Source organism: Mesoplodon bidens, assembly GCF_964165515.1.
Source record: "Mesoplodon bidens genome assembly, chromosome: 15".
In the NCBI taxonomy this organism is placed as follows: domain Eukaryota; kingdom Metazoa; phylum Chordata; class Mammalia; order Artiodactyla; family Ziphiidae; genus Mesoplodon; species Mesoplodon bidens.
In genome coordinates this window covers 84,380,799-84,396,630 of record NC_138171.1, presented here as the reverse complement: position 1 = coordinate 84,396,630, position 15,832 = coordinate 84,380,799, and the positions used below count along the sequence as shown (strand labels likewise).

Below are 15,832 nucleotides of genomic sequence, written 5' to 3'. Positions count from 1 at the left end.
TGGCCGCCCAGCGGCACCCGCCAATCACAGGCACTTCCGCTTCTGGCCTGGGCGGGGCCCGCACAGAAGCGGAAAAGAGACCATCTCACTTTCGAGGCCGAGAGAGGCGGAAGAGAGACGTTTCGAGCTTTCGAGGCTGAAAGAGGAGGAGGAGGAAAGAGAAGGAAGGAGAGAAAGAGCGGCCCTGAGGCGGCGCGGCCCGCTACTTACTGTAGGAGTAGCTGCTCACTTCCGAGGCGAACGGGGAGTGGGCCGACTTGGGCTGGCCTCTGGCCTTGAACCCCACCTCCATCTTCCTGGCTTTGGCGGCCCTTTTGTGTTTACCTTCTCGGGAGGCTTTCAGAGACAGGCTGAGGCCTTTGGCCAGCGCCTTCCTGTCCTTGCCCAGCAGGCTGTCGTAGGGCGTCAAGTACCTGCCGCAGACCCCACTTGTCTTTGATTTCCCCCCAGAAGTGTCCGAGAACTTGAAGGGCGACTTCAACTTGTCCTGCTTTGTGAGGGAGAGGGCTTTGTCCAGCTTGCTTGCCAACTGCTCTTGGTCGCTGGCCATCTTCTTCTTCTTAATCTTTAGCTGGAAAGGGAAGTTGGGAAGTCACAGGTTAAGACGGCTGACCAAACACTGGGTCTCCACGCACGAGCTCTGACGAACCCAGCTCCTTCTCCCTGCCTCTGTGGCTTCTGGCAAGTCGCTTAACTCCTCTTAGCCTCAGTTCCTCTACTCTGTAAAATGGGGGTAATTACGCACAGGCTTCAGTGGGTTGTTCTGAAGACGAACTGAGAAAAGGCACATGAAGCACTTCCTAAATAGCCGTCACTGTGGTCACAGTTCTCAGTGACACTGGCATCGCCACTGGCTCTCCACGGCGCTGCCTGGTGCCTCCTAGGGGAAGCGCTCGAAGCAAGCACTGCTACTGCAGTGTGGGAGGCGGCGGCTGGATTAAGGGAGGAGGGATGAACCCAAGATGGAAAACCCAGATCACAGCACAGCTGATCTGCTTATCTCAATCGCCTAAAGCAGGTGATGAAGACGGCTGCACAGCACAGCCTGAATCAGCCCATCCAGCTAAATGGGCTAAAGCTGCCGAGAAAATGTCTTGAGTGTGCCCTGGATGCCTGAAGCAGAAAGAACGATTAGAGATTTCACAGATAAATTCCTGCTTGTGCTTCTCTCTCGTGGGCTGTAGTCCTTTGTTGTTGAAACCTGCCGTTTCAATGGCCCTCATTTGAACACTTTATCGCTATTTACTTTAATCAGGTAACAATTCATAAGGAGAGAAAAGCTGGGATAGTGTCAATTAAAGCACGAAAGTGTCCTTCACAATTCGAGAGTACAGAAGATCCTGATGTACAAGCTGGCTCCCTCCCCTCCGCCTGGACCCAGTCTCCCCTATGTGAGTCCTTCCCTCTGACTGCAGAGTCAACCAAAACAGCCCCCTCCCACAGGGCCTTTACTGGGAGGGATAACAAGGAACATAAGCATTTAGCAATGAGGGCCTTAAGTGGACGATTTCAGTGCTCTGCAGAAAGAAGAAAAATCAAGGTGCTGGCTCTCACCCCCTTACCTCAGGACAGTTCACAGAGGAAATTACAACGGCATCAAGCCCTCGTTTCCTCGAACTACAGAGTGGTGAAGCTGCTCATTAAACTCATACTGTGAAACAACAGAGTAATTGCATTACTTGCTCAAGACCTTGCAGTCTCTCTTCTCGGCTTCAGCACCGGGTCACGGAGCACACACAGAGGAAGTGGCACACACACAGCTCCACCTGAGGCTGTGTCACTCTGGTGGTCTCTGACCTCCCCTGAGCCTCACTTTCCCCCTCTGCACAATGAGGAACATTGGAGGAGAGTCGCTCTGGCCCTAAGGCAACCACCTCCACGGTTTCCATGCAGCAGCAGGGCCAGCAGGCCTGCCAAGGGAGCGTGAACTCCGGCACCCCCTTCAGACCTTCCGCCCCAAGCCAGCATCACACCTGGAAGACGGGGCGGGGTCACTGACCTGACTCATGAAGTCCGAAGAGGCTTCGTGCTCATCCCAAGGCTGGCTCCTCCCCCTGGCTTTCCCGGCCCCACCAAGGGCATCGTGGTCCTCCTCAGGCCCCTTGTGTCTCTTCCTCAACCCTGCTCCCAGCTCACAGTCGTCCGAGGTCAGCAGGGGCTTGCCGCTCAGCCTGAAACCCAGATGCACCAGCGGTCAGCGCCCTGGCCAGGCAGCACTCACGGGCTGGGGGCCCGCCCTCGTGGCCCTGAAGGGTGGGCTCTGGATGTCGACGCACAGACCGTGCTGACAAGAGTGCCGAGTCTGGGGAGACGGAGCATCTAGCACTATGGTGCTGGGATTCTGGGATACTTGTGAAGGAGGCAGAATGAGAGTTTAGTGGGGAACAAAGAAGAACTTCTTGAAAGCAGTGTATCCGCTGCTGGCCTCTTTCTCTCTCGTGCTCCTTCACATACACACTCATACACGTATCTTTACGCCGTCAGATACCTCTGTACCAAAACATGCCGAGAACAAGGATCGGGAATGCCGCGGAAATCCACCAGGACGGGAGGGGGATTAAGATCAAGAGCTTCTATGAAGGAAGAGCCGCTGGCTGGTCTCCTGCACCCCCAGGAGCATAAGCAGTCGGGCCACGGTCCTGGTTCGAAGGCCTCTTTTGCCTGCTTTAAGCTAAACCCTCGCAAGTAATAATAATAATTAATAATTTTTACTTGTTACTACGTGTCTCGTTCCACGTCTGTGCTTTATACTTGAACCACAAGACAATGCTGTGTTCTATACACTGCTTTTTATAGATGAAGGGACTCATCTATAAAAGCTGTCACCTGGCCCAAGGTCACAATAAGAGGCAGACCTGGGACTTGGGTGGGACTTGCATCCGCTTCCGGGGTCCACGCGTAACCAGCGGCTCTGCGTGCTAGCGGCCCCAGCCTCTGCTCTCTTCCCCAGGAGCCGCTCTCCCCCGCTGCTCGCCCCGTGTGGCTGCTGACAGGGTATTTCTCCCTCTCTCCGTCCTCTCCTCAGTCAGGAACAGCCAAGAAGGTTACATGCAAGATGAGGGGCCCCGGGCCTGTCTTCTCCTGAGAAGAGCTGTGGCCGCCCCACTGCGCCTCTCCTATGCCTTCGAAGGTACCCTGTGTGGCCCCTCTGCTTCCTCAACGAAGCCCTGGCGTCCGCCTGCCCCGCTGTCCCAGGCAGAGGTGCCCTCCAGCCCCTTCCCGTTCAGCTCGTGCTACCCCGCGACGCCCTGGGAGGATGCAGCACCATTCCCACCCACACGCGGCCTGGAGGGGGCGCTCTCGCTCCAGCCGCACGTGGCTCCTGCTGCTCCCCAAGGGGCCTGTCCCCGAGTGCACGGAGACGGCGACCCCAGTCCCAGGGAGCCAGGAGAACGGGAGTGACGCCTGTCCGGCACAGAGGGAACCAAGCAAGAGCAGAGCGCGGCCCTCCGCAGAGCGCGGCTCGGGAATCAGCCCCTAGCCATGGAGGAAGCAGGTGCGGCAGGGAGACGGGCCCAACGCCTGGGTGACACTCGACACGCTGGCTGGGGTGGGTCTGCCTGTCCATTCCACGCTCGCCCTCCTGGCCCGCCCGGGGCAGCGTGCCATGCTGCCCACGAGCCGCCGATGCAGGTGGGTCAGAGCCTGAGGGACGCGAGGTCCCCGGCGCCCACACAGGCCCCGCGCAGGCCCGGGATCCTCCCCTCCGAGCTCTGTGCCAGTCCCCGACCCACCGAGGGGCCAGCCTTACTTTCCGCTACGGATGCGGCTCTTCCCTCTCTTGCGGGGGGGCGACAGGGCGCTCAGGGCGTGGGTCCGTTTCCGCGGCCTGCCAGGGCCTCTGCGTGCCAAGCTTCTATGGGGGTCCTCGCGCCTGTCCCTTAAAGAGAATCACACGCTTGGCTGTGCACCCGGGGGGTGGCGGGGCGCGGAGAAGGGGCGCACGGTGCGCACACGTCACTCGGGGCCACGCACACCTGGCGGCCTGCCTTGGCCGCCCTCCTGAGCGCGGCGCCTACAGAGCCCAGGCCGCGGGCCGGCGGGGCACACTCACTCGGAATCGCGGCGCCTCTGCAACTTCACCAGCTCGCGCTGCTTCTCCTTGTACTGGCGCTGCACCTCCGCCAGCCGCATCCGGAAGTCCAGCTCCATGGCGTCCATGCTCTCCAGGGAGGACTTCATGGCGTACATCTGCGGGGAGGGGCGGGTGAGGACGCCGCCCTCGGCCGGGGTGCGGGACCTCACAGCGGAGACCAGGGGCCCGGGTCACACCCGACTTCTACCCCTCACGAGCTGTGGCCTTGAGCAAAACGGACTGCCCGGCTGCACGCCAAGGACCGAAAAGCCAACTTCACAGGGCTGTGTCCAGGCCGAATTGGCCCGTAAGGACCGCTCAGCCAGAGCTGGCTGTTGGATCATCTGTCGCGGGCACAGGGAGACGAAGCCGCCTGCCCAAGGCCCACGGGCGGCAGGGGCGCAGCCAGGTCTGCTCTTTCTGAGCCCTCAAGCTGTCACCCACGGGATGCACTCTTGACACGTGATTACATGATAAACCTGGACCCGGGAAGAGGAGACTTGCAAGGGACCACCCAGCAAACTGGTGGCAGAAGCTGGGTGCGGAACAGGCCCTTCCTAACGCAAAGCCGGCCAAGGCCCGGGTGAGGTGGCCTCTCTGGGGGCACCCCACGCCCGCCCCCAGCGCCCCCCCCAGGCCTGGCCCAGGACACCTCACCCGCTCGTCCTTCTTCTGCATCCAGCTGTACTTCTTGTTGGGGTTCAGCTCCCGTGGAAGCCGCAGGTTCTTCAGCGGGTCCACGAAGGGGCCGTCCAACACCTCCTTCAGCATGTGGCTGCTGGCCGCCAGCAGGCTCTCCAGCGAGGGCCGCACCGCTGGGCCCCGCTCCACACCTACCAGAGGAGAGACGTGAGCCCGAGCCCCCGGGGGCCGGACTCACAGGCACCACGGCCCACCCCTCAGGCCCCCAGCGGGAAGAGGACGAGGCCCAGAGCAGACTCATGGATGGCCTGAGGCCACACAGGCCCCCCCCGGGATGCTGACGGCCCCGGGGCCTTTCCCAGACACCGGAAATGGGCGCTGAGTGAGAACAGGTAGGAGTGCGGGACACACGGTGCCGTCCCGTTCTTCACAACACACTTGTACACAGACTCACAGAGAGTCAACAAAGGCCGGCAGAGCTGTTCTCTAGAACTGCGCTTCTCTTTTTGCTTATCTGTCCTTAAAACCTTCCATGAGGAATATGCGTGGTTTTCATGATCAGAAAAAAAGAGCCCCGGGACTTCCCTGGTGGCACAGTGGTTAAGAATCTGCCTGCCAATGCAGGGGACAAGGGTTCGAGCCCTGGTCCGGGAATATCCCACATGCCTTGGAGCGACTAGGCCCGTGCGCCACAACTACTAAGCCCACATGCTACAACTACTGAAGCCCGCATGCTGCAACTACTGAAGCCTGCGCGCCTAGAGTCCGTGCTCTGCAACAAGAGAAGCCACCGCAATGAGAAGCCGGCGCACCACAATGAAGAGTAGCCCCCGCTTGCAACAAGTAGAGAAAGCCCTTGCGCAACACGAAGACCCAATGCAGCGAGAAAAAAGAAGAAACAAGAAAAAAAGAGCCCCACAATAAGTTTTGTAAACTGTAAAAGTAACAAGTGCACATGATAAAAACCACAAACCAAGCAGAGGGTGTGACGAAACAAAAGCCTTTCTCCTCCCCAAAACACAGGTCCCTCCCTGGAGGTGCCTCTGCTGACAGTGTCTGGCAGGTGGTTCCAGAAACTTCTATACATATTCAAACATATGTAACACACAGGCATCCTTTATAAATATAAAAATGGCATCAATCAATAAATACCGTATCGCACTCTTTTTTCTACTTAAAGTCTCTTCACATTAGCACAAAAATACAAACGTGTTCACATTACAGCTTGAGCCTTACAAAAAGTGCCGTTTCTGTAAGTCGAAAACACTAGAATATCAGCAATTTTATATGGTCAAAGGCAGCAACAGCAGGCTAGAGTTCTCTTGTATTGATGAGTTTTAATTTATCTAAGTGATCCCCCACTGATGGCATTTAGGTGGCTCCTGAATTTTTTTGTAGGGAACGGGTAGGCACCGTGTAGGAAATATGCTGCCTGTGCAATTAACGTGATCAAGGTATATGTGTTTATCTCTGATAAATATTCCAAATGCCCTTCAAAGAGACTGAACCCAGATCAGGATCTCAACAACGGTACCTGAGAGCCTATTTCTCCACAATCTTTCTACTAAAGTAACATGAGTTTTCATTTTTCAACTGATGTTTTTCTTTGCGATCTAACATATGATCCATTTTTGTGAATGTCCTACATGTGCTGGAGGGAAAAATTGTATTCCTTACTACCAACTGCACAATTCCCTAAAATCGACAATGCAATTAACAATGGCACTGCCCAGATCAGGGCTTCTGAACCCTGGGGCCATTCACATTTCCATGACTGTTCTCTGCTGTGGGTGGCTGTCCTGGGCATCGTCGTAGGGTGTTAGCAGCGTCCCTCACCTTTACCCACTAGATGTCAGTAGTACTCCCCTCAAGCTGTCACAACCAAGTGTCACCGGTGGCCAGTTCAGAGTCACTGGTTTTGCTTTTCTGTCTTTACGGACACTGAGGCCACAAAGCAGAGAACCCCCCCCACCAAGGTCCTCCGAGCCGTAAGATCTCTTAGTTGCTGGGGGAGGGGGGCCTGCTCCATCACAGGGGGGACCAAAGAGCGACTCCGTCACCTCCTTCACCCTCCGACACACCAGCTTTGCAGAGGCCCCCCAGGACTGACAGCCCAAGGCAGCCTGATGACCCGAGGGCAGCAGCTGTGGGGTGAACTGTGTGCCCCCAAATCCACGTGTTTAAATCCTAACCCCGATACCCCAGAATGTAACGTCTTTAAAGACGGAATCAAGTTAAAGTGAGGTCTTTAGGGTGGGCCCTAACCCAACATGACTGTGTCCTTATCAAAAGGGGACATTTGGATACAGAAACACGCAGAGGAAGACCATGGGAGGACACAGGGAGAGGCCGGCCATCCACAAGCCAACAAGGAGAGAGGCCTCAGAAGGAACCAACCCAACCTGCTGACACGTTGATCTAGAACTTCCAGCCTCCAGAACCATGAAACCACACACTTCTGTCATTCAAGACCCCCCCCCGACCCCCGCCCTACCCCACCCCACCCTATCTGTAGTATTTGGTACGGTAGCCCGAGCTAATACACCAACCTTGTGGCTTTACCAATGTGGAGGTGCCAGACGCGCACTGGAACCCCCATGGGACCAGGCGTCAGTCACAGAGGCTACGGCGCTGCAGGGCGGGAAGGACGGCCAGCACGCCCGGGGACGCCCAGGTTCGCTGACTGTGGGCGGCTGTGCGCAGCAGGAGGGGCAGGGTGGGAGGGTCGGTGGGTCCAGGAAGAGACACGGGCTGTGGGAAAAACGCTAACGGGCCCAGGAGCCTTGGGCCTGCCGTACGAACTGGGACCACTCACGGCCCAGCTCTGTACAGAACGTGCAGGGGACTGATGCTCAGTGTCCGTCAGCGACCGTCGAAGGGGGAGGGCCACCGGGGCCCCCCTCGCCCCTGTGGTGCACACACCCCTGCACACCGGTGCCTCCAAGGGCACGTTCCCGCCCCGACGCTGCCCCCAGCCCTGGGGCCGCAGACTCCACCGCAGAGCGCTGAGGGCATCCCAGACATCCACCTCAAACGTCCGTGTCCACACCAGCTGCTGGGCTTTCCCCACACATGCTCCCCCGGCCCCACCTGCCCAGCTCAGAAACTGGAATTCTCGTCTTCCCGCGGCTCAGGCCACAACCCTTGGCATCGTCCTTTCACACCCACGCTCAGTCCACCAGCAAAGCCTGCTGGTCGCACCTCAGCTTCCACCCAGAACCCACGTGCTCCTCGGCTGTGCGCCCCTCGCCACCCTGGGCCTGGATGGAGACGGGAGCCTCCGCCGGGGGTCTCCCCGCCTCCGCCCTCACCCCTGCGTCAGCTCTCCACACAGCCCACAGAGGAACCGCACGTAAGTCTGATCCTATCAGCTCAACTCAAAACCACCTTCCTAAGGCCTCTCATTTCACTCCAAGTGGAAGACCTCCCCGGGGTCATCCCTCACCCAAGTCATCCCAGGGGCCTCCTCACCACCACTCTCCCCTTCCGACACTGCTCCTGCCCCTGGCCTCCTTGCCTTTGTTCTAACATGACACACACAGTCACCTCAGGGCCTTTGCACTTGCTGTTCCTTAGGCCTGGCTTGGTTTTCCCTAGAAGAATCTTCCTCTCCCACCCATCAACAGGGGCTTCCCTGGCCATGCGCTGTAGGAGACCACCCTTCCCACCCCTGCCCTGTCCCCTTCCCGGCCTTTTACCACCTGACAGTGCTGAGGGCTGCACGCAGATGGCCTGGTTCACCGCTGGCCCCCAGCACCAAAACGGTGCCGGGTACACAGTAGGAGCTGCATGACTAGGTGGATGAGGTAGGAGTGTGAAAAGGGGCCAGAGTGTGCAGAGACCCCCAGACCGGGGGACCCGTCCTCAGCCCCCTCCTCTCCAGATGCCCCTGGCCCTCTGTGGTCCCCACTGAAAACCCACCAGTTGGTAGGATCAAGAGGGTTTTCATTTTCTTCTGGGAAAAAAGAAAATTTTTTTTTGTACCAAACTATTTAAATGAGAGAAAAGAAACAATGAACTTTAGAACAACAACAACAAAACAACAGACGCCTGAGGGGGAGTGGGTGTCACTCATCCAAGCTTCCTGGAATGGGGCATTTGACCCTGACAATGAAAGAACCTTGAAAATATGGCCTGGTTCTGGCCCAGCAATTCCACCCCTGGGAACAAATCCCTGGGAAAACAGAGGTGTGGACAAGAATTTTTCTTCAAGAGTACTCATCGCATCATTTACAGCAGCTAAGAAAGGAAGAAAAGGAGGGAGGGAGGGAGGGAGGAAGGGAGGGGGAGGAAGAGAGGGAGGGAGGGGGAGGGAGAGCGGGAATAAAAAAGAAGGCAGGGCTTCCCTGGTGGCGCAGTGGTTGAGAGTCCGCCTGCCTATGCAGGGGACATGGGTTCGAGCCCCGGTCTGGGAGGATCCCACATGCCACAGAGCGGCTGGGCCCATGAGCCATGGCCGCTGAGCCTGCGCGTCCAGAGCCTGTGCTCCGCAACGGGAGAGGCCACAACAGTGAGAGGCCCGTGTACCGGAAAAAAAAAAAAAAAAAAAAAAAGGAGGCAAATGAAAATGCCTGACAATCTAGGATTGGGTCATTGAAGGCTGGGGCCTCCACCAGGCAGAAAACTGTGTAATCCCTAAAAAAACAATGTTTAAGAACACACAGCTTTGGGCTTCCCTGGTGGCGCAGTGGTTGAGAGTCCGCCTGCCGATGCAGGGGACACGGGTTCGTGCCCCAGTCCGGGAGGACCCCACATGCCGCGGAGCGGCTGGGCCCGTGGGCCACGGCCACTGAGCCTGCGCGTCCGGAGCCTGTGCTCTGCAACGGGAGAGGCCACAACAGTGAGAGGCCCGCATACCGCAAAAAAAAAAAAAAAAAAAAAAAAAAAAAAAAAAAAAAAAAAGAACACACAGCTTTGAGAAATGTTTAATAAAGCAGATACTAAGTGAAAAAAGCAGGTTACAGAGCGCTGTTTACAAAATGACCTTGATTTTGGAACTGTGTGTCTGTGTAGAAAAAATTTTAGAGAAAATACACCGAAATGTCCAGCGCTATTATCTCCTCCCCAGCCAGGCCTGGGCCCCTCCTCCGTGCCGCTTCTGGTCCAAGTGTGGGCTCGCGAGGCTGTGCCTGACCCACACGTCTTGGAGCACCTCAATCTCTATGTCGAATGTCAGTGGTTTTGTGCCAGCCCAGAATTCACGGCCCCTTCTGCTGAAGGCACTCCATTCCCTCTGAGGACCGCCCCTCCCTACACCCTGGAAGTGGCTGCCCCCCCATCGAAGGCTGGGCATGATCAGCCTGGTCCATCCCATCTCCTGGGCCACAGGGTTTGCTTCTGCAAAAAGCATGAACCCCAGTCAGCCAATCATTGACAGTGCATCACAGCATCTTTGCCAGAGCTATGTGGAAAGAGGTGGCCTCTTCTGTGTGTCTACTGAGCTGAGCAGGCCCATGGGCTTGGGAGAAAGTATCAGTGACCACCATAAAGGCAGTGGGCCCACCTTGAATGAAGCCAACAGAAAGAAGTGAAACAACGGGGGTGGGGAGAGACAGGGAAGAGGGAAAAGAAACTCCTTGTTTTGAGCACCTGGATCCAGCCATACCTGAAATATTACCTAATTACTGACATACTTCGGTTCCACAAGCCAATAAATTTCCCCTGACTTTTTCTAACCAGTTAAAACAGAAGTCTTGGTCCCTCACAACCCAAAGTATCCTGATACTAGAAACTCACCACTGACAGAACAAGCAGAAATTTCACCACTAAGAAACCCAAAAACTGGCTGCACAACGTGACTGTACATAACACCTCTACCCTGTACACTTAAAAACGGTTAAGATGATAAAAGTTTACAACATGTATATTTCACCACAGTTTTTTTAAAGTGCACACGAATAAACCACATCCTGGAGATTTTGAAATTTTTTAAATCCTATTTTAAAAAATTTTCCTTAAAAGGGGGAAAGGAGGGAGTTCCCCGGCAGCCCAGTGGTTAGGATTCCAGGCTTTCACTGCCGTGGCCCAGGTTCAATCCCTGGTTGGGGAACTGAGATCCCGCAAGCCACGCGGCCTAAAAATAAATAAATAAAAAGGGAAAAAGCAAGCCACAGAGGCCCACCGCCCGGCATGACTCACCTGCCACCTCCTGGCTCCTCTTCTCAAGCTCCAGCTCAGCGATCTCGCTCAGCAGGGTGATGCCGTGCAGGAAGCTCGGCTCCAGCACAAGGCTCTGCACTGCCTCCAGCCTCTCCAGGGCTGGGGCTCCGGTGCCCGGGGAGGGCAGAGGCCTGGCCTGGGGCAACTCTGCCGCGGCCGCTAGGGCATTCATGCCAGCCAGCGGGTCCTCCAGGCTGGGCGGGAACTGATCGGAGCCCGCTTCCTCCAGGAAGCAGGTGCTGCCGGGCACAGGGGCAGCCTCCGGGGCCTCCAGACTCAGGCACTGTCCCTCCCCAGGGGGCACGTCACAGTCCGGCAGTTCCAGGCTGGGCCGGGGCTCACTCGGGGCCACCTGGGCCAGATCTTCCTCGGGAGCCGCCTCTGCCACGGGCACGTCCACGGGCACCTCCACTGGCTCCTCCTTAGCCTTGACCAGCGGCTCAGGCGTCAGCCGAGCCCCCAGGTCCGGGGCGGCCGCGCTGGACTCTGTCCGGCCCGGTGAATCAACCCGTGCCTCGGCCCCCTCGGCAAAGTCCGGGCACCCGGAGGGCTCCGCGGGCCCATGGCCGCCGGCACTCAGCACCTGGGCCTGGGCCTCCAGCAGGCCACCCGTGCAGCCGCCCGCCGGGCTCGGGGCCGCCAGGGCTTCCTCAGGGGGCAGCGTCAGCGGCGACTCGAGGGAGGGCAGCTCTGCGGGGCCTTCGTCCATGTCCTCCACCTCCGCCTTCACCTCCCGCTCCGCCAGCGGTTCTTCGTCCGGGACCTCCCGCAGCGGCTCTGGGATCTTCGACGGGGACAGGCGGATGGGCTTGTCCTCAGGCGAGAGCGCCAGGCGCTCGGGCCCATCGGCCGGGAGCGGCACGTCGGGGGCCAGGCCGTCAGCATCGGCAGCCGCCGTGGGCTGCAGCAGGAATGGGTAGGGCCTCCCGTAGTGTGGTGGTAGGGCTTGAAACGGGTACCTGGGTGGGATATCTGCCGAGGACACCAAGGGTCAGCGGGGGCCCCTTCTCCTGCCATGTCCGACACCCCCGTGTGTCCCCATCAACACCCACCCACCAGCCACCCTCTCTGCTGGGCCAGCCTGTGGGGCGGGGATCCTTCCAGATGGCATCTGAGGAACCCCAGGGCCTTTCTGCATGTCTGGGCCACAGAGAGAAAAACTGGCCACCATCCTGTCCCCGAGGGTCTTCAGGTCTCAAAGGCTCTTTCTCTGGTCCCTCCAGCCTCAGCACTCAGCACAAGGCTGGGCCAGAAGCACATGCTCAGTAAGACCCCAAATGGTCCCCACCAAGCCGGTGCCGACTTTGCCCTCCGTCCCACAAGAACCCACCCACCCCACGCCGTTAAAGCAGAGTTGGGGCATCCAAGTTGTTCAAAAAATAATAGTAATACAGGGCTGGCTCCCCTCCCTCACTTTTTTACTCTGAACTCCCACCCTTGAGTATAATCTCCCTGAGGGGCAGGATGGTGCACAGCTGACTGTAGTGTCCCAGGCCCAGCCCAGAGCGGGGCAAGCAGCAGGGGCTCAGTAGGAACCAAACTGGGGGAGACAGACGCACGGAGCACCCTCACCCTGCACCGGGGCCAGGCATGTGCTCCACACTTGACCTGACTAGCAAGACATCAAATCTCCCCAGAGAGGGGCAGCCACCTGCCCAAGATCACACACAGCATTCCGGTGGCAGAAATCTGAACTTCGGAATTCGAACTCAAGTCCTCCCACAGGAAGAGGAACACAGGCCTCAGGCCCCTTCCAGGCCACCTGCTGCATGTCCCGACCAACACAGGACACGGGAAGAGGGCACGTGTGTGCATGCAGCGTGTGGGATGGGAGTTCTACTCAGAATACACTGTTTTATCGTCAATGCAACAACACAGCACCTACTATGGGCCACCGCTATGGTGCTAAATATCCTGCAGCTTACTTCGTTTAATGCTCAGAGAGGTCCTCCTGAACTTAGAACCTACTTCTAATATTACACCCATTTCCCCTGACCCTACCACTGAGGGAAGGCTAGAGAGAGATGACGGCCAGCTGTGTCCTCGGGCATTCATTCCAGAGCCCAGCGGTGAGCCAGGTACACAGTAGGTGCTCAACACAGAAAGAAGGATTGACAGGTCGAAGGAATGAATGAGTGTATGACCACATGGGGATCTGTTTCACCAGCTCCTACCTGAGAACAAGGCCTGGAAAGGGCTGGGGGCTCCCTTCTCCAATTCTAAGTCCTTCTTCTCGACGACGTTCTCAGGGGCCTCCTCCTTGCGGGTGATGCCAGGGGTGGGCGGCGGGGAGGCAGGCGGCGGGCTAGTGGGGTGGGTGCTGGGTGTGGCGGGGTAGGCGTAGGTGGACGGCTTGGACACATCCTCCAGCTTCTGGATGACCTTGGCCTTCAGGGCAGCCACAGGGGAAGCGCGGGGAGATGGCGGTGGACTCATGGCCTTGCCGTAGGTGCCCGCAGGGCCAGTGGCCAAGCCAGGGGGCTTCCGCGGCAGCAGCCCGGGGCCCGAGGCGCCCAGGCCACCCTTGCCCGCGGCGTCCAGGCTCCGCTTGCTCACCTTCTCCTCCATCTCCACCCGCTGCTCCTGGGCCTTTAGCCGCTCCTGCTGGGGAGGGGGCCGGCAGGCAGGGTCAGCGCGGCAGGACCCATCACCCACCACCCGCCCTGTCCCCGGGGTCCCCGCGACCCACAGAGAACCTCAGACGGGGTCTGGGGCTGCAGGCTGCCCACACCCCCAGCCCGAGACTGACATTCCGTCACAGTATGCGTAAGCAGCACAGCAGTCCTTGTGGAATTCCAGCAGACGGGGCTAGGCGGCCCTCCGGTCTAGACCCAGGCCCCTCTGGGACCCTCACGGTCAGGGCGAGGGGGGCCGGTGGAGGTGTGAGGCCCTTTCATGACACTAGGATAGCTACCTGCACGGAGAACTCACTACCTGCGGGCACTCTCCTGCCTTATCACATCTGGGTCTCAAAACACCTCAAAAGGTGGGCGGGGGGAGGCTTTCCCAGTCTTTGATGGCTTGAGGAAGGCTCACGAACAGCCCGTGCTCACCAGGGGCCAGGCAGGCAGTGCCCAATCACACGGGGAGGAAAGGCTCCATGCCCCAGCCACCGTCACGGTTGTTAAATCTCATTGAACAACCCGATGACACAGAAATTACTGGCAACCCCATTGCCACAGGAGGAAACTTGAAACCCAGAGAGGTGAATTCACTGGCCGGAGGGCACACAGCCAGGCGTGGAAGAACTAAGGTTCAAACCCAGGGCCCCACTGGCTGCCTGTGTCACCTCGGTTGACTCCTCCAGAGCAGCTGCTGCACAAGGAAGGAGGGGCAAGGCCAAGCAGAGGACAAATGTCCAGGAACACCTTCAAGGAGGCAGGAGGGCTGTGAGCTTTCGGCAGTCCACCCACACGGTGGCGACACCAAGTGTTGCCCATCTTACGGGATCAGGCAGCATGGGTGGAGGCCAGCCCCAGCCCGAGAGGGGAGCCCAGGGCCATCAGGCGCCCAGCGGGGCCAGGCAGGGCTCAGGAAACAGCGGGAGCCCACAGGGATCCCTTCAGTTCCCATGCAAACATCTCCAGTCCACAGGACCACCTCTCCCGCCTTGGTTTCCCCACTGCTACCTGCACCCACCCCTTGCCAGCCTCTGTCCACCTCTCAGCCTTGCTCACAGCATCCCCTCTGCCCAGAGGGCTCTTCCACAACTAACTTCTTCAGGTCTCTGGGCAGACGCCACCTCCTCCAGGAGGCCCCCCTGACCACCAGCCTCTCTCATTTTTTTCTGACTCACAGGCCAGAACTGGACTTTCTGCTGGTTGACCCCTGCCTCACCAACGACAGAGGAGCTCCGGCAAGGGTCTCCAGTGCCCCCATGGCCCTCCTGTGACCACGCCCACCCCAACTCACCACCAGCTGGGCGCTCCTCTGCAGTTCCAGGGCCTGGGCCGCCTGCTGCTGCAGGTACAGGAATTCCTGCTGCCGCAGGAAGTGCTGCTGGGAGAAGAGCTGCAGCTGCTGGGCGTGGTGCAGGGAGCTGCGGCCTGGTGGGTACAGGGCCGGCCAAAGGGGTGGCACTGCGGCCCGCTCCATCAGCTCCGCTGGGGGCAAGAAGACAGTGAGGCTGCACCTACCGCCTGGTGTCCGTCACCCCATTTTACAGATGGGGAAGCTAAGGCAGAGGTGGGCTCAGCTGGGCCTTCCGTTGCTTCCTGGGGACGGAGAAGCCTGTCCTCCTCCCTTTGCCGTGGGCAGCCACATCCCAGGCCCGGGGCCCACGTGGGGTCTCCACACCTTCTCCTACTACACCCAGTGGTCTGCAAAGTGGATTCCTGAGGGATGGGGGCACCAAGGCAGAGGGTCCAGGCCTCCCACCAGGGCAGCCCTGCTTTGGTTCTCCCACGTGGGCTTTCTGGGTAGGAACTCATCAAAACAAGGACCCCTGTGACTTTATGACACAGCCACCCTATTCTGCTAGGCGGACACCCCCTGCCATAGGAGGACAGTCCTCCTCCCATGGCGTTTGGGACAGTCTCACTGTGGAAGGCCATCACAGCCCCTGCCCCCAGCCACGGGGCCACCACTTACCAAAGTGAGGCAAGTGATCACTGGGAATGACCACCAGCTGGCCCGACTGGGGGTCCCTGACGAACTGGTAGGCCGACGGCAGGGAGCCCCCCAGGCCGGGTGGAAAGGCAGGCGCCATGCCCTGGTGAAGAGAAGGGGGGCCCAAGCCTAGGAGAGACCCATGCCCGAGTCAGCGCTGGGGACCCAGGCCCAGCCTACTCCCCCATCCTCCACTTCCTGGGCCTCCAAGCAGGAAGCCGAGGGTAAGGGCTGTGAACACACGCCCAGCCGCCTGCTCTGGGCAGTGCCCAGACAGCCTTGGCCAAGGGCCCACAATGCTGGTGCCATTAATAACAGCCCTGCTTGGGCAGAGAGGGGACTGGACTA

At 58.7% G+C, this 15,832-nt stretch overlaps 1 protein-coding gene across 11 annotated transcripts in view; it reads right to left on the bottom strand.

The window, feature by feature from the left end:
- TNRC18 (trinucleotide repeat containing 18) overlaps nt 1-15,832 on the bottom strand; it is an 83,330-nt gene that overhangs the window by 33,300 nt on the left and 34,198 nt on the right. For 6 of the 11 annotated variants that reach the window (XM_081255859.1, XM_081255863.1, XM_081255853.1 and 3 more), the window contains 9 exons: nt 15,467-15,613; nt 14,789-14,979; nt 13,051-13,480; nt 10,856-11,848; nt 4,733-4,908; nt 4,055-4,191; nt 3,752-3,880; nt 2,000-2,171; nt 211-571 (listed from right to left, as the gene is read on the bottom strand). In XM_081255859.1, the coding sequence (XP_081111985.1) occupies nt 211-571; nt 2,000-2,171; nt 3,752-3,880; nt 4,055-4,191; nt 4,733-4,908; nt 10,856-11,848; nt 13,051-13,480; nt 14,789-14,979; nt 15,467-15,613 (2,736 nt within the window). The remainder of the gene's footprint in view (nt 1-210; nt 572-1,999; nt 2,172-3,751; nt 3,881-4,054; nt 4,192-4,732; nt 4,909-10,855; nt 11,849-13,050; nt 13,481-14,788; nt 14,980-15,466; nt 15,614-15,832) is intronic. The other 5 variants (XM_081255855.1, XM_081255858.1, XM_081255861.1 and 2 more) reach the window with 4 other exon arrangements.